The sequence below is a fragment of the Festucalex cinctus genome, chromosome 14 (assembly GCF_051991245.1).
Source record: "Festucalex cinctus isolate MCC-2025b chromosome 14, RoL_Fcin_1.0, whole genome shotgun sequence".
Classification (NCBI taxonomy): Eukaryota; Metazoa; Chordata; class Actinopteri; order Syngnathiformes; family Syngnathidae; genus Festucalex; species Festucalex cinctus.
In genome coordinates this window covers 14110601-14137775 of record NC_135424.1, presented here as the reverse complement: position 1 = coordinate 14137775, position 27175 = coordinate 14110601, and the positions used below count along the sequence as shown (strand labels likewise).

Here is a 27175-nt window from a genome sequence, read left to right as displayed (position 1 = left end):
TGAGGGAGCAATTTGATATAAATGGCTCCCATTGTGTTTAAAGATGTGCTGCTGCAGGGGGGCACACTTTCATGTTTCATACATGAGCTCATTAACGACGCTCAGTCTGCTTTCGCCTTCATGTTAGCTCCCTAACTAACGCTCGGCCAACCTGCGTCTGCCTCCTCAGGCACAGCTCAAAGCCGGCAGGGGGCTACAGGAAGTAACACGCGCTCGCCGTCCGGTTCAAAGCCCTGCAGAAAGACTGGTGCGATATCAGGACACTGATCAAATCTTCTCTTGCCCTCTAGCCATCTCAAGTTTGAGTCCGCCTTTTCTCAAGTACAGTATGTGCTCGTCTTGAGACAAAGGAAGACGGCTAATCTTCTTTGGCACTCTCAAACAATAGCCTCAGCAACTGTGATGGTCCACAATATACTTCAGGACAATGGCTTTCAATTAGAGTTGTGATTTGTTGCTAAGATACCGTGTCACCGTTATGCAGCAATTTGAGTTTAATGTGCTATTTTCTTCTCCACATAGAAAGCCAGCTGAAAGACAATGCCATCAAGTATATTGAGCTATTGGAAGACAGACTGCACGGGTAAGTTGTTTGCCAATGTGTTTGTCATATTAGCACATACAGTACACGGCGAGCGAGGACTGTGCAATTAATTGAAATTCAATGACAATTTCATTTATTACACTCCACAATTACAAAAGCACATAATCCTAATATCCTACTAATCCTAATAGTACTATTTTTTTAGTTTAAATTTATACATTTGCACCTTTTTTAATTTAATAATAATGTAATAAATTTTGTTTCATCCAAATGTAACTTGCAAAATTATGGTGTTAAAAAGAATTTTATTTCTTACTCTTTTTTTTAATTTATTTTTTTACGTTTAAACCTTTTGTTCTTTTGTACAAAAAAAAAAAAAAACCTGCTGCACAGTGCACAAGCTGCATTCCAACTTCAAATGTTTATAAATAAATGTTTATATAGGATTATAAATTATGTTTTTTCCAAAAGGAACTTACATAATTATAGTTTTTTTTTTTCTTTTTTTTTTTCTTTTTTTTTAATTGGTCTTAATATTTTTAAATGCTTAAACAGTTTCTTGTTTTGGGCAAAAAAATTATTGCCAAAAATTATTGCCAAAATAATTGTGATTTTACTTTTTCCATAATCGAGCACCCCTATGGCAAGCCATTTTTTTCTTTTTTTTTTTCTCCAACTTCAAATTTTTGCCTAAATAAATAAATAAATAAATACAATTATTATAAATTGTTTGTTCCAAAAGGAACTAATTATAGTGTTTATTTTTTTTAAATTGGTCTTAACATTTTTAAATGCTTAAGCATTTTCTTGATTTGGCCCAAAAAATATTCACCAACAATTATTGCCAAAATAATTGTGATTTGTATTTTTTCTATAATCGAGCACCCCTGCGGCAAGCCTTTTTTATTTATTTTTTATTTTTTTCTTTCTTTTTTAATTTTTTTTTATTTATTTATTTATTTTTTATTATACAGGAAATGGAGGTATTAAGTTCTAAACAGAAGAACCTTCCCCAAGGACTCACCTCCATTGTCCTCTCTTTGCTCACCCACCACCTCATGCTCTCACACCTTCTCTTATGTGATTTATTTCTCATAGCCATTCTCACTTTTCTCTCTATCTCTCAAATGGGTTATTTGACAGTTTCTACCCCACCTTGTACAGATTTCCTTTATCTTACTTTTCTCTCCTGTCTGTAAACAGTTTGGGGCAAAATGAGCATTTCATCAATATTCAGTTTTTTAGAGTGCTTGTCCTCATTTAGGTCAGTCACCTCAGCTGACTTTGGACGAGAGGCGGGGTACACTCGTAGCCAGCCATTCACACTTACATTCACACCTGCGGGTGTTCCATTAACCTAACATGCATATTTTTGGAACGTGGGAGGCAACCGGGGAATATTTCAATAACAGTGAATAGATTACAAACATAGTGCTAAAATAGGCATTTCTTATCTGCACAAGATGGGTGAAGTACGATAAAAAAACACCAACTAAGAATTAGGATTATATTGTCAGACCTTGTGTCAAGTAGTGTGATCTTATTAAATTTAAAATGTAATATATATTTCTTTATTAAATCCCCTGACATAGGCTTTCATCTGCAGCAGCCAGTAACTTTGAGTCACTTTTCTCTTGTTGAAATGTTTTCTTCGGAAAGAAAGTTTTCCTGAGCAGCTGATGCTTTTGGTTCAGTGCAGTTTACAATAGTTTTTTTTTCAAATGGTATCTTCAACACTTTGATAAAAAGTCCAACATTTATGGGTACACATTTATTTAATTCAAGCCAGTTATTTGATAGATTTGTGTCCTTTGAAGCAAACATAGCCACGGAAATAACAATAGAGTGTTCAATTCCTATAATGCTCCCATGTGGCACATTAACACATCTTACTTGAACGTGCAGTGCAATAACCCCACATACATACGCACGCACACTCATCCATCATCCACTGTAAATGTTATCAGTCTGCTTCAATGTACATCACTGGTGATGGAGTGCTGTGGTGACGGGAGGTGAGGATAGGGAGGAAGGTGGGGGGAGGGAGAATGCGCTGGTGAGACGTCTGGTCTCCGTGGCGACGGATGCTTTTTTGAAGAAAAAAAAAAAGCAATTATATCTTCCTTACTAAAGACTGAAACCGGATGTCAAAGCTGCACTGATGTTGCAAATGTGTCACCAGGACAAGAACGTTGTATTCAGAAAAGTTGCTCAGTCATTTAATACAAATGCACATGAACAAAATGCTTTTCTTTTAATCATTCTTCAAATAGGATTGGGTTCCATTTCTGTGGTGTAACTGTAATGCAAATGAAAGAATTATGCTATTGAAACAGTTAAAAAATAAAAATAAAAATGCTTTTTGAGATCAAGCTAAGGGCGCATCCAAGCAGCATTTGTCACGTGTGAATTGTGTAGAACAGAGCAACCCTGGTTGCTCGGATGGCTGCTTTAAAAACCTCCCAAAAATCAAACCGCCCACCTCACAAAACGTTCACTGCGCCATGCATCATCCATCACACTCCTCTCCGATAGTCAATGCCTTGCTTCTCACCATGTTATTAGCACCTCTTGCTCAGCGGCTGCTATGTGAGATGTTGACACAATTAAGTCTCCCATCTCCCATTCCTTACTAATTAACAAATGTGAATGCTCTTTATGGATTTTGTAAAAGGAAAGGTGCAATTGAGGCACAGTTTTCAGATATCTGCATGGGCTGCCACAAGTTTTGTAACATATGTGGATGGATGGTTTGTAGCCAAGTCTGTGTATAGATAGTATTCACATGACGTCATGTTCCCCACATTGTGCGCTGTTCACGGGTCCATCCATGGGATGTCAAATGGGAACGGACAAAGAAGTATCCGGAATTTCAAAGATAAATTAAAAGGATTTTCAACCGACAAAGTCTACCAAAGTCTGTTCTAACCATTTTGATTACGCTATAAGTGTAATTGTAGATGGTAAAAATGCCGTTACCATAATGCAATCATGATATATGTGATCCGCTAGCCGTGGCTAGCTCTAGCTAAAAATAGATCTGGTGGTCAAGATGTTCAATTTTGAGATCTCTTCAAATACCATCCTAAGGTCTCTATTTTCCTTTCCCAGCAGCCCAAAAGTTGAAACTGTTGTTAAAGTGTAAAAACAAGTGATAAATCAACAATGTTGTTGTTTTTGTTGTAACAGGCTAGCGCTAGTAGCTAGCGCAAATGTTTGTAATCCAATCTTTATCTCGCTGCAAGGACTGTTGAGCTAAATCTTCTGCGTACGTTTTGCTTTCACAAGTAACATTAGCGGAAGCTGGGGGTGACATTCATCAATAACAAAAGAACAATTTGGTCTAGACACAATAGAAACACAGCTGTTAACGTTGGAACGTTGACCCACCATGAGGGGCCGGCTCGCAATCCCGTGACGTCAGTGAATACTATTTCCAAATTGAAGGCCATGGTTCACACTTGGAAAAGAGTGGCTTTTGCCCCAAGATTGCAAGGGAATACAAATACTGACTCAAGAATCTTGTGATTCACAAGTTGGGGGAAGGACAGAGTATGACTGATGCGGTCACTGTACCGAGCCAAAAGGAATGATTTCCCAGTTGATCAATGTTCCTACTCTCTAACATCACAAAAATTGGGCAGCTGAGGAAAGGGCAAGGTTGAGGATACAGCAAAGGAAATAAATGGCCATCTTCTGCAGGTTGTCCGGACTCGCCATTAGGATGTACTCACACTTGGCAATCTGTGCCGTGCTACAGCCCACTTGACACTGAGGGCTCTATTTTTGTAACTGGTGCAAGTCTGGTATGTCGGAGGCAGGATAGACCGGCTATTGGCAATTTCAAAGGCAAGCTGGTGCATTTATAAAAGGGAAGCTTGCTCCATTGTAGGTCGACAGACGACTCCCATTTGCCACCAAACTAAGAGCCTTCTCCCATTCCCTTTAAATGTGGTGTACTCACAACGATCTACGTAGGACCCGAGCAATTTTTCTTGTGGCACAAGACAATATAAGCAGGTTAAGAATGAGGTGCTGGGGACTTAAATATGTCTGCCAAATCCCCAAACAAGGTCAACAAGGCATGGAAATCAGGAAACGCCAGCATTTCCACATTTAGCATCTGCGGAAAAAAGAGCCTGCAAAGTCTGGTACCTTTGGCTAATTTAAGTGATTAGCATTGCTGCTAGAAAGTCGTTATTTGCTTCCAGCTTGAACACAAATTTTGAATTTGGTCCCCAGTCGCCACATGATATCCGTCCACTGCTACAAAGAGATGCTGCATCTTAAATGCAGGCAACACATTTCTGTACATATGACAATGAAGCACCTTGAATGCCTCAGTGTTCTCAGTGGAACTCGAGAAGGTGTCAACAACAGGAAAGTCTGGATATCACTGCTTAGTCTGCTACCCCCGTGAGATGGACTCGTATTAGTGGAAGACAAAAGATGGATGTTTCATTGATTACAATCTTGATCTACTGGGAAGAAATCCTTATAATCTTGTCTCTTGCCAACTTCACATTAATCCCCTGCCAATTCCTGGTTATGATAACCACCGGTTAACCCCCAACCTAAACCCGCCGTTAGCAAACCGGCCATAAGTATGTGTCGGTCACGTTGTTGACTTTCAACATTACGTTCAGTCACGGTGTTAGTTAACAGCACCTTTGCTGTCAATGGTTAGCACCAATAGACTATATCCCACATTTCCTCACTTTCCTCACTTTGTTTTGCAAAAAAAAAATAAAAATAAAAATGGAGAGTCAAACAATCTTGAACACTTCTGAGGAAAAGCTTCGGAATTCGGAAAACGTATTTCAGTCTATAATTGAAGCTAACTGGTCAAAGCTGAACATTCCAATGATGTGACCAAGAAGGGGAAAAATACAATTTGGGCCGAGAGAAGGAGAAAGGAGATAAACACAAGGGAGTAGTCCCAAGAACATTGGTGGAGTTAAGGAAGAAATTGACCAACATGACTTGGAAACACAAGAAAACTTACACCGACTTACTGAATCCAGTCGTGGAGGACCACCAGCGCCAGAACGCAATCATGCTACAAACCAAATCATCGACATCATGCGGGACTCGGCAAATTTCAATCCCAGGTTGTGATTGCCTCCTGACAGATTGTAAGTAGCAGTATGCATCATAAAAATAGGTTATTTAGACACAAATTTTCGACAATTCCCCTGCAAAATGTAACATACTTTCACCATATTATCTTGTTTAGTCAATGCGCTGTTAGCAGCGGTCTTAGATATGTTAACTTTAACTTTAACAAGTTAACAGCTGGTTAAAGTTAAATGAGTTTTGAACAAGATGATGGTGCCAAACTCATTCACTGCCAGTCATTTTAGAAAATTTAAAAATTGTCAATACTCACGTGATATTACATGAAATAATTATATATAAACCGAATCTAACAAATAACAGAATAGACTCCCTACTTTTTGCCTCGTCCCATTCTTTTATAATTGACAGTAGAAAAATGTAGGTTTGCCAAAATACAACCATTTCTCCCATGGACTCTGAAACTGTGTTTATTTCGTATAAAATGGGGCAATGATGTCATCTACCGGTGGTTGGGCATCAGTAAAGTTGTTTCCAAGTTTGATATTTACAGTGGAGCATGCTCAGATTCACCCCCATTTAGCACCGCTCTAAAAAATACAATTGACAAGTATACTTGTCAAAGGCAGTGAATGAGTTAAATTTAAATGTCTGTTAAATCTACTTAACCAGTGGTTAAAAAAATAACAGAGTTTTGAACTGATCTTTTTGCATTAAGGATAAGATGGAAGATTGGCGTGGAAGATTCTATTTTGTTGCCGGTTTCTTATTATCGATGTGCGCAACCTGAAGAGCCTGAAACAAAAGATGTAAGGAGTTGGGGACCAAAGACAACGAAGCAACCGACCCACACCCCGTCACTGTCAGACATAGGGCTGGGTTGCTGCCACCAATTAACCCCTGGTTAAGGAGTTGATACTGATGAGCACAAGGACGCCACCTTCACAGCGATTCTTAGCTGTCATCGTGTTTGACTATTTAGCAAAAAGCCTTCAAAGCAGCAATCACAGTGAGAAGACATTTTGTCACAGATGTTCCCAACGTTGACATTTTGAGAAGATTTTTTAATTAATTCCCCACAGCGAACTATTTGTGTGTGCGTACCTCTTCAAAAGAAGTAATTCAGTATAGGTGCAGGCCACTTTAACACAACTGAGAAGAAGCAGTGCTGAAGTGCTAAATCGCTGAGTGCAGGACTGCTGGGATGAGCAGTTTTTCTATCACCTGTGTGCCAAAATGAAGGTTAGATGAGGGCTGATGGGCAGCCCACTGGCAGGGCACGGAGCTGGCAGCCTTTTTTCAGGCTGGAGATGAGCAATAAAATAGTGGAATTCAATTTCCAGGCGCTTCATTACTGCCCAAGCCCACGAAATAGGGGGAGAGATTTCTCACCGTCCGCATACATTTTGCTTTAGAATTTGCCTCTGTATAATAATGTTGATGCAGTTATTTTTAAAATACAAACTAGCATAAAAGTTTGTTAGCTTGGAGGAGGACTTTTTTTTTTTTTCATCATTTCCCCTTTGAAAGTTTGCGACACGGCTGAAAATAGAAATGGGTCTATTGAAATGGAGGACATTTCAACTGACATGATGTCTCGAAGCATCACAGTTACATTTCTCCCCGCATCTTGTCACCCTTCATTTGTTTCCTGCACATGATGGAATCCTAGAAACTTTTTTTTTTTTGGATGGCTGAAGCAATATATCTTTTCCCTTGAGTGTGACATTTTTCCATTCTGTTTGGAGGGAGATTAAAAAAAATATAGAGAAACAAGGTCAATACATTTGGTTGCCAAAATGTCACCTGCGGCCACACATCTTTGGAAATGATGCATTACCTAAAGGTCAGGAAAAGACAAAGGGCAATAAAGAAAAAAAAACAAAAAAAAAACACAAAAAGGTCAGAGATCTGAGGTGAATCATGTGTGGATTTTTTTTTTTTTTCCTTTTAAGGAAATTTAGCTTTGCATACCTCACCTTCATGAAATGAAGGTAATACTGGAGATTAAATGGAAACAAAACTCATACATAGAAATAGTTAGGGAAGTTGGTACCTATTAAAGTCAGCTGGGATTGTCTCCAGCTCACCTATGACCCTAATGAGGACAAGCGGTCTAGCAAATGATGCATGGTTATTATCTCATTTGCTCCCAATAACGTGTAAATAGGTTTTCTTTTAATGTTTTAAGTGTCCCAAAGACGTATTTATACGTTTTTTTTTGTTTTTTTTTTTTTGTTTTTTTTTTTTAATGCTAGAGCATATATAAGGCTTTGATGCAGCCTCTCAACTGCAAAGAACCGTTGCAGAAATGGTAGTTATTACACAAACGGCCAGCAGGTGGCAGCAGAGCAAAGGAGATCAACCAGAGCCATCTAGAAAAAAAGCTCAATTACTTAGAATTTTAAATAGATTTGTGAAAACTGATGAAACTTAGCTCTCTTCTAAAGTTAATTACTGCAAAACGGAAACAGATAGACATACTTTTTTTCCTGATGAAAGAAGAGACTTTAATCGACTTTAAGCAAACCGGACTGCTTCTGTGAAAATGGCTGGGAGTGAATGAGTTAAGTGAATGTATTGAATTTCCTGATTTAACAATGGGAACCACAGCAGTTGATCAATGACTCTGTTGCTCATTTATGAATGACTTCGTAATGTATTTGATGTCAGCTCAAGAGAGAGTAAAGAAAGAGGTGATTGTAACTCAATAGTCTTCTTGTCCTCAAGCTGAACTTCTACTCTGACCTGAGTGAGGACAGAACATAATCTTCACTGTTTAAATATTCATTTTGGCTCAGACACTCTTCACCACTTTTGTTGCGTGACCATAACTGCACATCTTACAGTATGTACAGTAACAAGAAGTGAGAGCCTCCACAAAATGTTGATTTGCACTTCCACCTAGTTCCAGTGCACCCAGATGCCCCAACATGGTGCCAAAGAGTACTTTAATGCTTGCCCTGTACATAAAAACATAACTCAGTGGTTACTTGAGATACGAGTGACCCGACTACGTGCTATTAGATACCAGCCATCTTTTTTTTCGTTGATTGTTTTGCTTTGACTTGTGAGAAAAAATGAAACATACAAATGTTAGTCAACTGAACTCACTTCATAACAAGCATCAGTTTGGCAGATAGTGAACAATTCTGCAGTGTCATAATCCTAAAAGCAACAAATATGTGAAGATAAACAACACGTGTGGTCAGCTACATTGACATAACATTACTCAGCTGTACATTCTTTATCCTCTGCAAAGAATGACTAATAATAATACTGTGATGTACTTAGCAAGTTTTATAAAGCCTGAACCATGAAATATCCATCCATCCATTAGAAAATTCTGATTCTTTGTAAATAGAGTATTTATTGGTCCTTTTGAACAAACAAATTTTTTTGAAAATCAACTTCCACATATGACTTTTAATTTGTGCCATATTTGATACATCCAGTCACAATGCTTTAAATGTGTACATTTATAACTGTCAAAAATATAATAATAAACAATAGACATATCAAACGTATTAGTATTTACAAAAAAAATAAAGAGCATTTCCCACTATTAATAACTATAGGTGTCTCTGTTCTGAATTGGCGCAATCTTGCAAGGTCACTGGAGATGCCATCAAGTGGGTGATACTGCCCTCTAATGGATTATCCGTGTAATGCATGTGTCAGATCATATATGTCAGGGTTTTAATGGGGGGAAAAACATTATACTCATGAAATAGAGGGCTCAAAATGTGTCGTATGTAAAATATGTTTGGCTTTCTCGGGTACACTCCCCTTAAAAACATAAACAACATTTTTGTTGGATTTGTCATTTATTTTCATTCATTTCAGTGGGAAAGATGATTTGCCATATGAATTTTTTGAGTTACGACTTATGAGTGTCGTCATGGAACAATTTGATCTTGTATCCCATCATTGCATGTCAGTTTTTCACCCAATAACGAAGAGTAGGTAAAAAAAAAAAATCATTGCAGAGGTGAATTTGCAAATGTATTTCCTTAAATTCTTCATAACAAATACAGTTTGCTATTCTCATAATGCCATTTCAAACAATTCGTCACTTCTTTTTGTTCCTAATTGTGCACAAGAATATTCAATGAAAATACTACACACATTCTCACATTTTCATTTGACGTCAGCTGTAGCTGTTCGGGCTTGGAGCGGATTTGGGAAGCCGACCTGGAGGCGTGTCACCTCTTCTTGCGAGGCCTGCAGCTGCGGACGTCCACCTGCGGCGGAGCGGACGACCATCTCGCCACGACTGGCAGCGCTTCAACTCAAGTGTGCGCCAAAGAGGAAGACGACAGCGCCATGTTGACTGCTTTAGGCGGCCGCTGGTGTCCCGAGGCCAATTTACAGAATTCTGAGTTCACCAAGGTAACACAACCGCTACATGTCGTGGTCATGCCTGTGTTTACATTTGGTTCCGTGCATGTAAAATGAGATTTACATCTCATTGTGACGTTTCAGCTTTTGCATGTTCCTTACACACATGCTTGCCTCTAAAAGGTCAACTACGAGTTCACATTCATCGTTTGTTTGGCAAACGTGCTCATTTTATACGACAAAAAAAGACATTTAAGAGGCAACCATTTGGACCTTCATTCTCCAAATTTGACCATTTCGTTCATGATCGCGTGTGTTGTTGGTGAGGATGCTTGTGGGCGTGTGCGTGCGTGTGCATGGGTACTATTCCACCAGTGATTTGAAGCCGCTGCCCCAGGGCAGAGCATCGAATCATTCACTCCTCTCCTCACACTTGCCTCCGCCCACGAAGTCTGACAGTCTCGTCTGAGATAAGAACAAAGTCAACATAGCCAGCAGCCATCAAAATAAGAAAAGGGAAAAAAGAAAGCTTGCCAGACATGTTTTTTTTTTTTTTTTGGGTGAGGCTATATTTGCTACATTGCCTCCCAGAAATGCAATATTTGCAGTTTTTCCAGCAGCAGCTCATGTTCTGAATTTCAAATTGCCAATCTCAGCATGAGTTGCTCGGGCTATGTGATAAGTGCGTCAGTTTTGCCATTGAGGGCTTGGGATGGGCATAATCAATTAATTTCTGAACTGATTACTGAAAGGTGTTGATTAACTTTCTTATAAAGTACTCGGGGCAAAATGGCGTGCACTAATTGGCTGCAGAGGAGCTGTTGATTAAGCCTTTGTGCTCTCAAGGTGCAGCAAAATGACTTTTGCGCTGAGAAGTTGAGCTCCATCCATACATTATTCTACCCAAAACAACACGGACATTGGAACAGGACTTCAGATAATTAAGAGAAATTCTCCTACCTCCGTTGAAATAGTATGTATGAATGACAATCCCTTCACAGTTTCATACTCCCCTTTAGGTTGTAGCATATAACCGCCCTGCTTTGCACAACCTTAAACCTACATTTTGCACTAGTGTCCTTTACCTGCAACTACCTGACTGCATTATATGAACCGCACAAATCTACTTTCTTCTTTCCTTTTGTTTTCTCTCTGCTTTTGTTTCCCTGCTAAAGCCTAGCCTCTCCTAACATTTCTCCAAGAAGTCAAAAGGTGAGAGAGCCAACCCAGCTGTGCACAGTTCATTCCTCAGTCTTCCCCCTAAGTTATAAACAAGATCTAGTTTGTATATGTGCAAACTCTATAGCAGGGATGGCAGCTAAATCGAGTCTCTAACCTCCATTATTTTATTTTTTCAGTGTGGAAAACACGTTTGATGCAGTTTTTGATGAAGATTTGGGTTTAAAACAAATATAAAATTACAAAGAAAATAGAAATACAAAAAAATAAAATATAGAAAAATGGTCATATGTCTGGTTAGGAAGTGTGTGGTCCTATGCAGACCCAGTAGCACTCATAATTATTATTTTTTTTGCCCCCTCCATCATTCAAGTTAACTATCTCTGCTCTACAGCAAAAAACATTTATTTCATGTATGTTTAATTCTATTACTGCTGTTTGACTTGAATGACAACACAACTAGATCAGAGCCGTTATAATTTTGTTTTTATCCTGATAGATTATTACGGCTGTCTTGAACGCAAGAAAATAATAACTGTCACTCTGTGATTCAGTCGACATGTTTTCAAAGCTCGTCTCATCTTTTTAGTTCCTCAAAACAGTATGTGACAGATTATGCCGCTGGGGCATAAGATATAATGAGTGAAATCATCTGGTGGGATGACAGCAAAATTACCGTTTTTACTCTCAGAAAAACACATTAAAATGGAATGCCATAAATTGGTGTAACCATAGTAAACAGCTCCGCCCACAAATGTAATGGATGATGTATGTGGGACAGTCAAGAAACTGCAGGTGAACTTCACTCGTGTTTATTCAAAAATATAACCTTAATGACTTGTATTTGTTGCACAACTTTTTAATTAAAACTTATAATTGAACCTTTGCTTATACGTGTACATACAGTACGAGCATATAGCCCGAAGCCACAAACAATATGTCGGCCTGCATGAGATAATTACCTCACTTTGAATACTAACAAAGGAATCTGCTGTCCAGATGAGCCATTTAGTCTGTTGTTCTCTCGTCACATTCGCTGATGAATAATTCCAGCGTCATTACTATGCCCTGCTGCTCACATATAGCCGGCAAGCCACCTAAATTGTATTTTCAATAATTCATGAGCCGATTTACGTCCGTGTGGCTTCAACAAACGTTTCCCTTTTGTTGCAGAAATTGGAGGAGTTTTTGTTCTGCATGGAGGATAACAACCCACAGGTTGGTAATGTTCATAGCGTCACTGTGTGCCTGAATCTTCTCACTGTAATTAAAGTGTCACTTTTGTTAATGTTGGTGTGCTGGGACACTGAAAAATCCATTAGTTGACCTTGACTCAAACATGACCTCAGCGACATTTGTGCCTGATCAATAGTGATATCTGCATGCTAATTCTGTCTTTTTATACAAGTTCATATTTTAAATGTGAATTATAGATAGGGATGGGCGAGTACCGATACCAGGTATCGGTATCGGGCCGATACCAGCCTTTTTTCAAGTACTCGAGTACTCGTGACGCAGACGAGTACAAGCGACCGATGGCAGAGGGGGAAGACGTTCAGTGAGTCCTCCTTGCCTGTAACTGGCGTTTCCAGCAGTTTTTCACCAAAACTTCACCGGTTTGGAAATACTTCAAAATTGTGAATCTTAAACTAAAAGAGCATTTTTGTGTTTTATTTTGAGCGTTAAGACTATTTGAGAGTTTTTGTTGTTGTCAAAATTAAAGGAAATATATTTGTTTAAAAAGATCTTTAAGTGATTTTTTTTATTTGTCAAAATGTACTACTGGTATCGTCAGTTGGTATCGGTATCGGTGAGTACTGAGGGTCTGAGTATCGGTATCGAACATCCCTAATTATAGATAAAAGCAATTTTATATAAACACATGCAGAGAAAGCAAACTGAGACTTTCATCACTGACTAAAAAAAAATACGTTGCCAACTTCATCCTGGTGGTGTTGACGACATGGGCTTTGTGGCAGAGCTGAATTCTCTGCCAAGAACACATTCTGACCTCTTTCTCCTTTCCGTAATGACGTTAAGTAAATGATTTCCACTTAGCTGCTGCCAAGCTGTTGCCCCGCCGCCGCAATGGAGATTGATTTGTGTGTGCGCGTGTGTTTCGGCACTACTCAATTTCCTTCTAATGTCTTCTAATTGTTCTTTTATCCTCCCAAGGTTCTTTTAGTACCCTCCTCATTTTGCATGGCAGCGGCAAACTGGCAATAAGTATGAAGTGACCATTTGTTTTGATGGGATTCTGGTGTTACACGTCTAAACGACGTACTTTTAATTATTTGCAAATTAACATGGTATCGTTAGATTCCTGCTTTTGGATATAGCGACATGTCCTGGGTGTATTGTGCCTCTTACAAACAGTCAGTTTGGATAGTGAAAGTGGAGTAAAAATTTTCTTTAAAATACGTTCTATACACACCCACTAGTCTAAACATGGCATTCCTATTCATATTCGGTTTGTGGAATATGAATAAAGCAGCAAAATTCATCCGTTTTTACCTATCTCAGGGGGCGGCCATTTTAACACTTGCTTTCAACTGCAAATGGCCTCACAGTTCCACAGGTGACGACCAGTCACGGCTCACATGAGTTTAGTCACGTGATGTTCACAAGCTGAGTGGTGATTGGTGAACAACTGTGATGTCATTTCCAGTCGACGGCAAGTGACAAAATGGCCGCCCCTTGAGATGGATTAAAAACAGGTGGGTTTTGCTGCTTAATTCATATTTCACAAGGGCAATATTAATCAGAATGCAATTTTTGGACTATTGGTGCCACATTGTAAAGAATAGTTTTGACGTGACTTCAAATGTATCAATTTGACGTACTTTTGATGTTAAAATTGTTTTGTATTTTTAACCCCTTCGACATATTTGTATGTCTAAACCAGGGATGGGCAAAAAGCTGTTTCCAATCAATGAGATCGATCCCATTGATTGGAAACAGCTTGTGTTGTAAGAGGGAAACCTGCAAGACCTGAAGTACTCTGGCCCTCGAGGACCGAGTTTGCCCATCCCTGGTCTAAACCAATAAAAACGTTTAATTTGGATAATGTCAAAACACTTCTGGTTCATGATTGGATCCTAGCTAACCAATCGCAAGTTGATTTGCATGATGTTCATGTTAAAAATGTTACATATACGTTTGGTAAGTTTACTACTTGTTTTGCATGATGTTCATGTTAAAAATGTTACATATACGTTTGGTAAGTTTACAACGCGTTACAGCCATACTATCGTCATGGCGTCCACTATAATAAATAAAACATGATAACTAGGGATGGGTGTGTACCGATACCAGGTATCGGTATCGGGCCGATACCAGCCTTTTTTCAAGTACTCGTGACGCAGACGAGTACAATCGACCGATGGCAGAGGGGAAAGACGTTAAGTGAGTCCTCCTTGCCTGTAACTGGCGCTAGCTTGCAGCAGTTTTTCACCAAAACTTCAAAATTGTGAATCTTAAACTAAAAGAGCATTTTTGTGTTTTATTTTGAGCGTTAAGACTATTGGAGAGTTTTTTTTGTCAAAATTAGAGGAAATATATTTGTTTAAAAATATCTTTTAGTGATTTTTTTTTTATTTGTCAAAATGTACTACTGGTATCGTCAGTTGGTATCGGTATCGGTGAGGGTCTGAGTATCGGTATCGGTCTGAAAAAAAGTGGTATCGAACATCCCTAATGATAACCCCACAATGAGTCAAAATCAGTACAATAAAGAAGAAGAAAAAGAAAAAAATGCTGGTCTGAAGGGGTTTAAGTCAACCTGACTATGAATGTAAAGCTGGTGCCATGTTGATGCATCTTACAGTGTCTGACTGCAGACCCCCTGGGGGTGGCACAACAGTCACGTGCTGCCTTGGAGTCTTGATTGCCGAGATAACTATGACAAGGCCTGCGTGCATCCGAGTATTGCGTTTCGACATAATTTGATTACGCCTGCTTTGTTTACTGGGGGTCCCTGAACATTAAAACTAATGTTCATCAAACTGCCGCTATGCAGCGCCGGTGCTGGCAAGTCTCACTTATACAATCTGACATGCCAGTGACAGTGAAATCGCATTTGTCAATAGCAAGAAGAGTGCATTGTGTGCATGACGGTGACGGCCGTTGAAGGGTTGAATATCTCCTTTGTAAAAAGTGACAAACAAACCTATCAAGAATGTCACGGTGTGTACATTGAGCTTTCTCTCCTCAGGTCGTATTGACTTTTAGCAAGAGCGACTGGAGGCTGGAGAATAGAATCAATCAGCTACACAAACACGGCGCTCTTATCTGCTAAAGAAGCTGCTAACCTTTACAGCCTGAAAACAAACAGCAAAGCGGCGCTTTGGCTCGACCGGCTTTCCTTTTGTTGATGAAGAACATGAATCCTAGTTTCATACGTTGCGAGGACTGACATACACTTAAACTCCCTCACAAAGGAGAATGTTATCTTGAAGGCGTTATCTCGAGTCATTACCTGGGCTGTTTTTGTTCGTTAATCTCAATTGCTTCGGAGGTGGCTGGTACATCACGCTGTAGTGCCTCTGGCTTTTAGTTGTTTGTTGTAGGGGCTACTTGTATCATGGGTAAGTTGTCACAAAACAATTTTCTTCTCCACCAGAGGCTGTAACGAAAAAGTGGAATACCAGTTTTCTTTGTATAAATCAGGGGTGTCCAAACTTTTTCATTTGAGGGCCACATACAGAAAATCAGAAGGATGCAAGGGCCACATAATGTTCTGAAGAGAAATTGTGTTTAGTCCTAAAAATTGTACAAATAATTTATTTGTGCTTTTGCATATTTAGAAAAAAGCTACAGTATATAAACCAATTTATTTGTAATATGGCAGTAGGGTTATTATAGTTTTGGAATATATTTCTTTTTATATATTTTATATATTTTTTTTATATCTGTTTCCGTTTTGCAGCAATTAGCATTAGAATATAGCTAAGTTTCATTCTGATTCACAACTGTTTTGAATTGTGGGGAAATCACCTTGTTTTCAATATGGCCCTGGTTGATCTCTTATACTCTTCTGCCACCTGCTGGCCATTTTTGTAATTACTACCATTGCTTCACCCATTCTCTGCAGTTGAGAGGCTGCATCAAAATCTTCTGTATGCTCTAGCATTAAGAAAAAAAAAACAAAAAAAAACAAAAACAAAAAAAAACAAAAAACGTATAAATACGTCTTTCGGACACTCAAAACATTTAAAATAGAATGTATTTATTTGTTTTTGGGCGCAAATGAGTAAAGCTAACTTTGAACTAGAGCAAGTATTAGCCAGCACGGTAGTTTGGGGCAACTTGTCAATCATTTTGGGGTTTCGTGTCACATATGAAAAGAATGGGCCAATGAAAAATGCACCTCTGGCAACTCTGTTTTTGTATGCCAGAGTGAGGAATTCCCACATGTCAGGACTGGTTTAACATTCATGATGAACCATCCATGAATCCATTAACAGAAATGAAATTCAATTTAATCACAAATTTGCAGTTTAAGGGAAGCAAGACAGGCATTTGAGGCTGAGTGCTATTGACCTAGATGCCAGCAGTTCCTAAGGACTTTAATCTATTTAATAATATTTTTATTTTATTTGCTCAATGACTATGGTAAATTTTCAAGATCAATGATAAACAATTTCTCTGGCTGTAAAAACAAACAAAAACAGGAGAACAAGGATAATTTTGTCCTTGTTTTATTAGTTGCAAAATCCAGTGTGACATCTTACCCAATATAGTGTGACAACTTACCCATTGATGGGGCAACATGTCACATGTTCACTGTCTCTATTTGATGCCTTATAACTCTGCACTGACACAAAGAATCAAAATGACACATATATCTAAGACTTTGGTCTTTCATCTGGTCTACATTTTGTTAAATATGACGTATTGATTCCTTCCAAGCATATATAAAAATATAAAAAGTGATACAACCAACCCCGGTCTTCCCTATGTGTGTTATGTATGTTGTATCATCTAAGAGAGTGCTATTTATTCACAATACAGAGAATCGACTCTCCTCTCATTGTTGTGACACCTTTGAGCTGCAGGGAGACGATATTTTCTACCTGCAGCCATGAATCGGATATAACTCCCTTGACGGGAACACAGCGGTTTGTGTGTGTTTGATTTAAGTGTCTGCGTGCGTGTACTCTTGTGTGTGTATGTGTTCTCCTTGCCCGGTTTAAAAAAAAAACAAACAAAAAAACTAGGACACGATGTCTTCAAAAGAGGCTGCTCTAATTATGGCCAGCTCTGTTCCCTCAATGCTTAAGTGCCCTACTGCACTGTGCTCCCACATCCAACCTGACTTTCCCATCATGCACTGCTCCACACTCGGCCGCAGCACGGCCAGGTCGCCTGTAACGTAACCCTGAAGTTTACTGTGGGCTTTATGACCTTGGCATTTTACCAGAGGTATCTCAACAACATATTCTCATGGAATTGCTGTAAGTTGTCAGCCAAAAATAAACACTATTATTCATTTATAACTGGCGCTTCGTTTAGCAACAGAGCGTATGTAAATCCTGCCACAAACATTGAGGACACATGCCAAAAAAGTTCTTTTTTTCCCTTTTTGTTCAAGTTTCAAAGACCTTAGACAAAAATGCAAATCCATGCTAAAGATATTAATGATCTTTTATTACTTAACCACATTAGCAATTCCACAACGTCAGCTCTTGTATTGATCGCATTAGATTGTGCAAGTGGTGAAAATGTTGTGATGGGTCAGTGTATACACGCAGTAAAAGGAGATTTCCAGGCATTGTTTCTTCTCTTCAGACAAAATTCAATCCAAAAAGTCAATATTGACTAGCAGGTGCCTGGAGGGTTGTCAGATAGCAACGCATTGCACGCTGCTTTGATAATTCTCTGAGACTCGCTGGTGTTGTACAAATGGAGAAAGTTTTACTTGAACAAACATCAGCAATTCAACTTCAAATACGGTTTTCCACCATTTTAGACCCAACTAAAAAAAAAAAAAAAAAAAAAAAAAAAAACACAACCCACCATGTTTATGTTTCATAATGAAAACAGTACTTATCTAAAAAACATGGTAAAACATTATATAGGCAAATGTAAAGAAATAGACTTGTTTAAAAAAGTGTAATTAATTACCATATATACCGGACAGTAAAATAAAATAAAATTGCACAGTAGCTGTATGAAAATCAGCGACATGTACCACAACATTTCCCGCATAGTGTATACACATTTATACAATGTGTGAGAAAACTATAGCAGAGTATAAATTGAGTATTCTACGGAAGCGTGTAATTGCCAATGTGGAGTAAACATTATTGACTAGGAAACTAATTTGAACATATTTGCAAGTACATTTGAATGTATTTGCGAATAACATACTTGCATATATTGGCATATTGGAACATATTTGCAAATACATTGGAACGTATTTGAATACGTTGGAACGTATTAGCAAGACTAAATGCCAAAAATATTGCATTTTTTCCCATAATGCCACAGGGTATTGACTTGAAAATGCTATATTTTATATTAGTATTTGTCTGTCATTATACCAATTCGTTTAAACATTGTTTATTATAAATTTTTAAGGATTTATTATTATGTCTGCAATGCATGATTTCAACAGGGTTTATGCATGCGCAAGTCAACATCCTGTGGCATTCTGGGAGAAAATACTTTGTTTTTAGCATTTAGCTTACTGGTATGTTCAAACGGATTTGCAATATACGTTCAAACAAGTTTGCCGGTCAAAAATGTTTACTCCACATTTGCAGTTCTATTCTTCCATAAGTATCCGTTTGAAATAATGAGAATGATAGTTTTACCTTTATCAAGTCAGACGAAGTATTACGTTGAGTATAGTCAATAAAGCCATTCCTTCCATTGTTGCCTTCTCCCAGCAGGATGTGTCCAGCGATGATGATGCAGCGGACCTCGCCGAGCGCTGCGAGCTGATCAGTGACCGACTAATGACCTTGGAGAACGACTTACAGACGGCCATAATGAACCGGGATCAGGCCCTGGCTGATATCCTTTCACTCCAAGTATACAGATTTTAAAAAGTACAGTAGAAATGTTTCTCTTATTTCAACATTTATATTTGAGAGCCGCTATTTCCTGGAGGCTTAGCAACTTTGCGCGCTACCAAATGGTAGCTCTTAATGTTTGGTGGAGAATAAATAGCTCAAGCTGTCGTATCTGACATTCAGCGGAATTGAAGCTGAGCGGGGATCAGCGCATTTCTCTTGACAGGCAGGATGTGCCACCTAGAAAATAACACGGTAAAAGTCCAAGTGAGGTTATTGGAGGGCCGCCGCTGCGGGCTGCCATTCTCGGGCACTGAGATTAAAGTAGGCAGACGGGGGCAGCGCTTTGGCAAATAGAGGAATGTCACTGTCGCGACTGCAAAGCTTTCATACCTTCAACTTCATCTTTTCACCAACACCCCGGAAACGCACACATGCGCTATCCATCCGCCCTGCACCTGTTCTTGCTTGCTGGATCTGGCTTGGAGAACATTATTATATCCATGGTAATGAGTCACATGGAAAGGGTTGAAGCTGATTACAGGTCACAATGCTTCATTTTCCGTGCTAATTAGAAGGCTGATTGGATGTAGATGAGTGTGTTTTCCTCATTCATTGTCGAAAAGTTGATAGTCCAATACGGGATTGAAGGTGTACGGAAGAGGATTAGGGCAAGTGTAGTGGGAAAAAAAAGGGTTGGCAGGATTCTCACTTTATTCTCAGAATTCTCACTTTAAAGTCAGAATTCTTAATCTCAGAATTCACACTTTAAAGTGATAATTCTGATTTTGTTCTCAGAATTGTGACTTTAAAGTCAGATTCTGTCTTTAATCTCAGAATTCTGACTTTAAAGTGAGAATTCTGAGATTAAAGTCATAATTCTAACTTTAAAGTCACAATTCTTAGATTAAACTCAGAATAATCACTTTAAAGTATGTATTCTGAGATTAAGAATTCTGACTTTAAAGTGAGAATAAATCAGAATTCTGAGATTAAAGTCAGATTTCTCACTTTAAAGTTAGAAATCTAACTTTAATCTCAGGATTCTCACCTTAAAGTGAGAATTCTAACTTTGTGACGTAGAGCTATGAATTGTGGGGTGAAGTCAGAAAGTCAGAATTCCGAGAATAAAGTCAGAATCCTGCCAATCGCTGATTTCTCTTTATTGGCCCTAATCCTCTTCCGTAAAGATGAGACTCATGACTACTTTCTACAAAAGGCAGCATACATTCAATCAAAGATCCGTTTAAGACTGGATCTTGGTTGATAGTTCAACAGCGCTAAACAACTCAACACGGTCAACATTATCCAACATTTTTTGCTGGGTCTCGGCAGCTATTGAAAGCTGGCTGCACCTTTGACCTCACGCCGGTTACAACACTGAAAATACACTGTCAGAAAAGCTAAGCTTGCGTTTGGTCTGCCGAGCGACTGCAGCATTAGGCTAGTAGGACTACATTTCCCATGATTCTTAGACACGGAAGTAGGAAGTAGTTCTAGTTCCGGTATGACGAAACATGCTGGCGAGCGATTAGATGTGGATGAGAATTAAAACTGAACAGGTAAATACCTTTTTAATTAGTTTATCATATGAATTGCCATGACAACTGTGTGATTGACAAAATACACGACCCAAACAATTGCCTTGGTGACTGGCATTTCATGAGAGCGCATTTTTTAGCTAAATGTTTTTATAATCGGCATTTGTGGTGCCCTGTTAGCAATTGTATGGTCTCAGGATGCTTTGGGCACACATACTGCAGATATCCTCAAGAGTTGTGTAATGAATAGACAAATGGTTGACAAATGGTCATTGAGTTACGGGTGATTAATTTGATTGCTACTGAGTATTTAGACTTTGTGGACACACTTTACATAAAAAAAAGCCACACTTAAAGTGCACGTTCAACAACCTTCACTGTGCTGCGATGTCGAAACTTCTGTGGAATTCAGGCTTATTTAATGGCCATTTAATTATGGATGGAGACAATCTGTGTTCATTGAATCTGTAAAACGAGCCATCGGGCTCCATCTGCCGTCAGACCGCCCCTTTGATTTAACGCTTAAGCCGGACGCTCGCAGGCTTGATTTGGGTTTCCAAGCAGGTTAAACAAGTCCCCTGTGACGACAGCCTCCATCCCGTCCATTGATGGTTGATGAATAATGCAGCTGTACAGTGGCTTTGCTTGGGTCCCGCCTGCCACCCAGCACCACTGATGAGATCATGAATAGCCAATTGCTGCAATTCACTCTTCAAGTGCGTGGGGTTAAACCGACTACGGCGTGATGATCTGTCCCGGTAATCAGTTCGCTGGCCAAATTGGACTTTGATGCCTTCATCAGGTCACTGCTCGCTATTATTCGTATATGATATTTGTGCCACTTATGTGTAACTTCCTTAACTGCTGCTGCACAGTCGCTGGAGAGGCAAGTTCAGGAAGTTAAAGCCACTTTACAAAACATGCTCACCCTGCTCAGGGAGGACACGCAAGTTCATGAATTGCAGGATGATGACCACTCTGTGGGAAATGGAATTTTGGAGGAGGAGGATGAAGAGGATGAAGAGGACCAGTACTTCAGTGACAGCTGGGACATTTGAAGCAGACGCCTGTTGTGGTTTATGAGTGCTCACACTGGGAGCCTGACCTGCACTCTGCAGCACAACTGACCCCGTCCTTATTTAATGTAAAGCCACATTCAATGCATTTTACAAGCAGCCCCCCTGCGGAACTGATTCAACTCTCCAGTTGTTGCTTTCCTTTACTTTAAAAACACATTTTGTACATGCAGGGATACAACATGTAAATTCAAATGTGCCTTTCAGCTTCTCCAGTTCCTGGAAGTAAAAACCCTGTCACAGTTTGTCTTTAGCCCCAGGTGGTAGCTAGCGAGCTCCCAAGCTAGCTTCCTGGGTGCTCAGTTACCTTCTAGGGCGCTAGCTAGCTAGCACAAGTGGCTAAAGCCAAACTGTGCCAGTTTTTACTTTGTGGATCTAGATTTGCCACCTCTGTCAGTCGACTTCTTTCAGCTAACAAGAAATGAAATGATTTTGCAAGTATTGTTTTCAATTGAAGGTAAAACTGTTACTCAATGACCAAAAGAGATAATGTAAAACACTGAACTCCAAATTTGCACCACGTTTTGATCATATTTGGGACCAAGAAGACAATCTCAGACTTTCAAGCACATAAATTGTTTGGTTTGTAGGTCCTGTGGCTTTTTGTGTGTTTTGTTCTCTGCAAGTGGACTTTTCATTTTGTGCGTGTGGTGCTAACTTGAACACTGTTGTTGTGAAAATGCAATATTTCTGGTCTGTGACTGAAGGATAAATGACAAAAGCGTATCAGGGCTACACTGATAATATGTACATTTATGTGAACAAATGCGGTAAAGTTAAAAGATAAAGCTGGCATATAACGAGTAGAGATGTTCGATTGCACTTTTTTTTTTCTTTTTTTCCAGATAGCAGTACTCTTGAGTAGTCACCAATACCAAGTATCAATACCACTAATACTTTTTATAAATAAAATCCCCCCCAAAATCATTAAATTAATAGTAATTTTCTATTGCGCTGACTTCTCATTTGTAGTTCTTGATTGTAAAAGGGCCACAAGAGCCATCGTCACGAGTACCGAAACCTTAAAATAAGGCCGGCCATTACCTAGAAACAAGAATAAGTCCAAAACTGTCAAAACTCCTCCAAATACTTACATTGTACAGTATGAGATGTGACATTAAATATTGTTAAAAACACTTATGGTTGACGATCAAACAAATCCACTACAAAGTCATTTCATTTAGTTCTTTCCAGCAACAGACACAAAAGTGTTTACACGTAACATTCAACGATGTTGTTTATGTGCCATCAACATAATTTTTTGTTGTACTAAAGTGGAACTTGACAGCATCCTTAACACATTATTAATATAATTTTCTTTCTTTTAAATATATAAAATGACTGTTATTTTACATATTTCACGATAATACAATATGATGTTTCTCATAATACAGTATAAATATTTTCCTAGTAATATTTTTCCCATGAAAATTACAAGTTGATTCTTGTAGCATTAAATTGTGAGAAACTTTTTTTTTTTTTACTTACCCTCCCCCTATTTTTTTCTTATTTTCAGTGTGGCCCTAATACTAAACTATATAAAATAATTACAATAATTTGATTATGTTTTGTTATTTAACTACTTGCACGCATAGAAAGGACAAAATATTAATTTGCAGAGAGAAAAAAAAACCTGCTGTTTGCACAACTGACTGCATGATTTATGCTAAATCTTTTTTTTTTTTTGGTAGTTTAATGGGATAATCTTGTCTCGAATTTACTGTGCATTCCCATAATTCCTATTTATTGCCCATCTTGTCTCACTAATTACAGCATGTAGCGTCTTGCCTGATGATGTGTCCTGCTGTTTTCTTTTTGGTGAAGGCCCCTCACCGAGACCAATGTGGGCATCCTTCCAGGCAAGCGGGGGCAGTGTTGACATGTCGGCGTTATCAATACGCTAATAAAGGCCCTCTAGTGAGGTCTGTAGGGGATACAAGCTTCTTTTGTTATCTCACCTCGGCAGCACCGCTGTGGCTAATTGGAAGACAAAGTGGCGGAGGGCGTGCGGTGACGATGGTGTGCTGTTGCTTTGTGTCCATATGATCCGGATAGATCTTGTGTTGTTGGCCAGGGCGGATTCATCCTCAGTGTGCAGCCTTGCCTTGTAAACACAGCTGAATGCTCGGGAGGTGTTTCTCCCCCCCCCACTTCCCTCCACAACGCATCTCTCTCACACTGCTGACAGGCTGAAAAGCACTTTCCAAGCCAGAAGACTCCACCATCTATCAGCTTGAGGCAGCCGAGACTCCACCGGCTAACACACACACGCACGCACACTTCCCACCGAAATGAGCCCACCTCATAACTGAATCCGTGGTGGCACCACACAGAGCCCCATGAGGCATTTGGTCTCATATAGTGGCTGCGGGGGGAAAAAAAAATCCAGATGGCTTGCAACTTGCAGCAGATACATATAGCAAGACAATATGTGTACTCACTTGGGTTGAAATTGCTACTGGATTACTGCCTTATACACTTCAGCAGGTACCCAGGATAAAAAAAATAAAAAATAAATAAAAAATGAAGCGCTATTACAAGTTCTGAGTTTTCAAAGATTTTAACAGCTGGGCCACTAAACCATGTGTAAATTAAGAAATTTAAAGTTAAGATGTGTTTTGTTTTTAAATGTAACAAGTCCCTGAAAATTTGACAATAGTACAGTAGCAAAGTATGCTAAGCTAAGCTTTCATGTAAATTTGAATGAAGTGAATGGTTGTTTATATATGTACCTTGAGATTTACCAGTCTAGGATGTTCTTACCCAAACCCAGCTGGGATAGGCTCCAGCTTACCCACCGCAATAAGGGTACGCAGTAGAGAAAATACATGGATGGCTAGGGATGGGCCAGTACCAAAACCCGGCCTTATTTTAAGGTATCGGTACTCGTGACTTGCGGCCGATACCAGTATTGGCCGCCCTCTTGTGGTCATTTTACGTTTAGGAACTAGAAATTCAAATGATAGAAAATTGCCATTAATTTCATTCAATTTTAAGGAAAGATTTTATGTGAGGATATATACGTCTTGCTTTACAATTACGTATAAAAAGTACAAGTGGTATTAATAAGAGTTTACTTGTACTGGCATTGGTCTAAAAAAAAAAAAAAAAAAAAAAAAGTATCAAACAACCCTAAATTTAACTCATTTGCTTCCAAAAAAGTATAAATACGTTCTATTTTAATTTTAAATGTATTGTCTCGGAAGACGTATTTATACTTTTTTTTTTTTTTTTTTTTTTTTTTTTTTTATGCTAAAGCATACAGAAGAAGGGTTTGATGCAGCCTCCCAACTGCACAGAACGGGTGAAAAAAATGGTCGTAATTACAAAAAACAGCCAGCAGGTGGCGGCAGAGTATAAGAGATTAACCAGGGCGTTGATGAAAACAAGCTGTTTCCCCACAATTCTAAGCAGATTTGTGAATAATGATAAAACTTAGCTATATTCTAATGCCAATTGCTACAAAATGGAAACGGATAGAAATATACTTTTTTTTTTTTTTTTCCCCCTGATGAAAGAAGAGGCTAATCTTTCTTTTGGTGCGAGAGCGAAGGGGGCATACGATTATGGAATATTAACATGAACTGGTTATTTCTTCAAGTGAAATTAAAATGGAGGAAAATAGTAATTTCATCTTTTAATGTATTTTTTTTTTATTATAAAATGAGGTATGCAGCTTTCAAGTATAATTTAAAAGTTATACTGTAGGAAGTGAATTTCTGTGTGAGTAACGGCATGCTAGCCAGTTTTTTGGTGGCGAGCATTTCTCCCCAGAGCGACTCTCTGATCACCTCTGTGCGCAAGAAGCCTCACTTCAGACTTTCCACGTGAATTCAAGCCTACCGGCTTCATCACCGAGCTGGTGAATAAATTACGCTGTGCAATCACGCAGGAAGAAAATTTATGCAGAATCAATAAGCATCTTCAATAATTTAATTGCAGAGTGTCTCCACGCCAAATCTGCATATTTCTCACTGAAGTTGTTAATAAAGTGGCACTGGCACAAATGGGAAAACACAGCTGAGGCAACAAGAATTAGCTGGAACACTTGTGGTCAAAACAAACTGAGGACAATTATTCTTAAAGCGGGAGTCAAGTCACCACGGTATTCTAAATAATATTGTGTGGAATGAAGTAAATAAAAAAATAAAATAAATCAGCAATTTTTATTCATCTCAGGGGCGACCATTTTATCCTGTACCACCTGCTGTTGAATTAATTTGACACCACAGCTCAGCTTGCCAACATCATGGCTCACCTGTTTTCTGGGTTTGGTCATGTGACGTTCGCATATCATCAGGTATACCACGGGAAATGATTCAATTTCAATTAATCGGACAGAAAATTATTATTTAATGTGTCATTTCATTGTGTTCAACTACACAGCGGGGTTATAATACTTTTATTTCTTGACACTTGTAACAATCGGCAGTGTGGCACCGGACCACAAGGTGGCGCTTCTTTTCTTTGTGTGGAAGTAGTTTCCCTTTTGGCGATGAATGTTTTTTTTGTTTTTTGTTTTTTTAATGCGAGGTAGCGTCAGCCCGCTCTCTCTTTTTGTTGTTTGTTGACTTTGTCAACTTAGGTTGCTCTCCCTTTTTTTGTTTTGCTGTCCCGCTGCGCCGTCCATAGCAAATCAGCCTCCACGCATTACACACTGCACAAATCAGGTGGAGGATGCAGGGAAAATCAACACAACAAAAACCTTTTTGAAGATTTGTATGTATTGTCATGTATATTGTTCTTTCTCATTTTGTCTTTGTGGAGGGAAGAAAGGATCCGTAGAGCATGCAGTCACTGTCTTGTCCATCTGGTGTACGACCCGAGAGCCTTCAACCCCCAGTGCAATAAAAACAGTAGTGAGTGAGAAATGTGGTGAACTTTTGACCCAAAGAGGGTAAAAATAAAATAAAGGGCCGTGGAGAGCCCTCCCTGAAACCATATTTTGAATTCTCTGTTAGCTAACTGATAGTTTGGCTACAGGTGTCATTACATTTCAATTTTTTGGAAAATGTTCGTTTCAGTGACCTTCATTTAAATCATTTTGATTGTTTGTTTGTTTTTTGTATTTAATATTTCGATTTCCTTAGATCTTGGATTTGGGCTTTTTGTTAACTTTAATCTAAAATCATCACAAAGTCATCTGTGATAGTGGTAATCAGCAAAAACACTCAATTGCGCTGTTGTCAACCATTTTATGTTTTGTCTGTGATGTGGTCACATGACACATTTCCTTCATATTCACAGACGACCGTTTCTACGGTTTGTAATGCAAACAGTGTCCTCTCAGTTACCCACTTTTTTAACCCACAGTTTTGAGACGTTCGCGTTTTCAGGCTATTGTTAAATAAACAGCCAAAAGTACACAGTTGTTGCCTGTTTTCAGTTAAAAACAACTTT

General features: G+C 38.8%; 1 protein-coding gene across 5 annotated transcripts in view; it reads left to right on the top strand.

Annotated features, from left to right (window-relative positions):
* The window catches only part of disc1 (DISC1 scaffold protein), a 55865-nt gene extending 32165 nt beyond the window's left edge, over nucleotides 1-23700 (top strand). For 2 of the 5 annotated variants that reach the window (XM_077495572.1, XM_077495574.1), the window contains exons 10-14: nucleotides 523-583; nucleotides 9775-10012; nucleotides 12314-12358; nucleotides 19033-19160; nucleotides 21574-23700. In XM_077495572.1, the coding sequence (XP_077351698.1) occupies nucleotides 523-583; nucleotides 9775-10012; nucleotides 12314-12358; nucleotides 19033-19160; nucleotides 21574-21757 (656 nt within the window). In that variant the 3' untranslated portion in view covers nucleotides 21758-23700. Of the gene's footprint in view, nucleotides 1-522; nucleotides 584-9774; nucleotides 10013-11136; nucleotides 11174-12313; nucleotides 12359-19032; nucleotides 19161-21573 lie in introns of those variants that run through there. The other 3 variants (XR_013278461.1, XR_013278462.1, XM_077495573.1) reach the window with 3 other exon arrangements.
* The last annotated feature ends 3475 nt before the right edge of the window (nucleotides 23701-27175 follow it).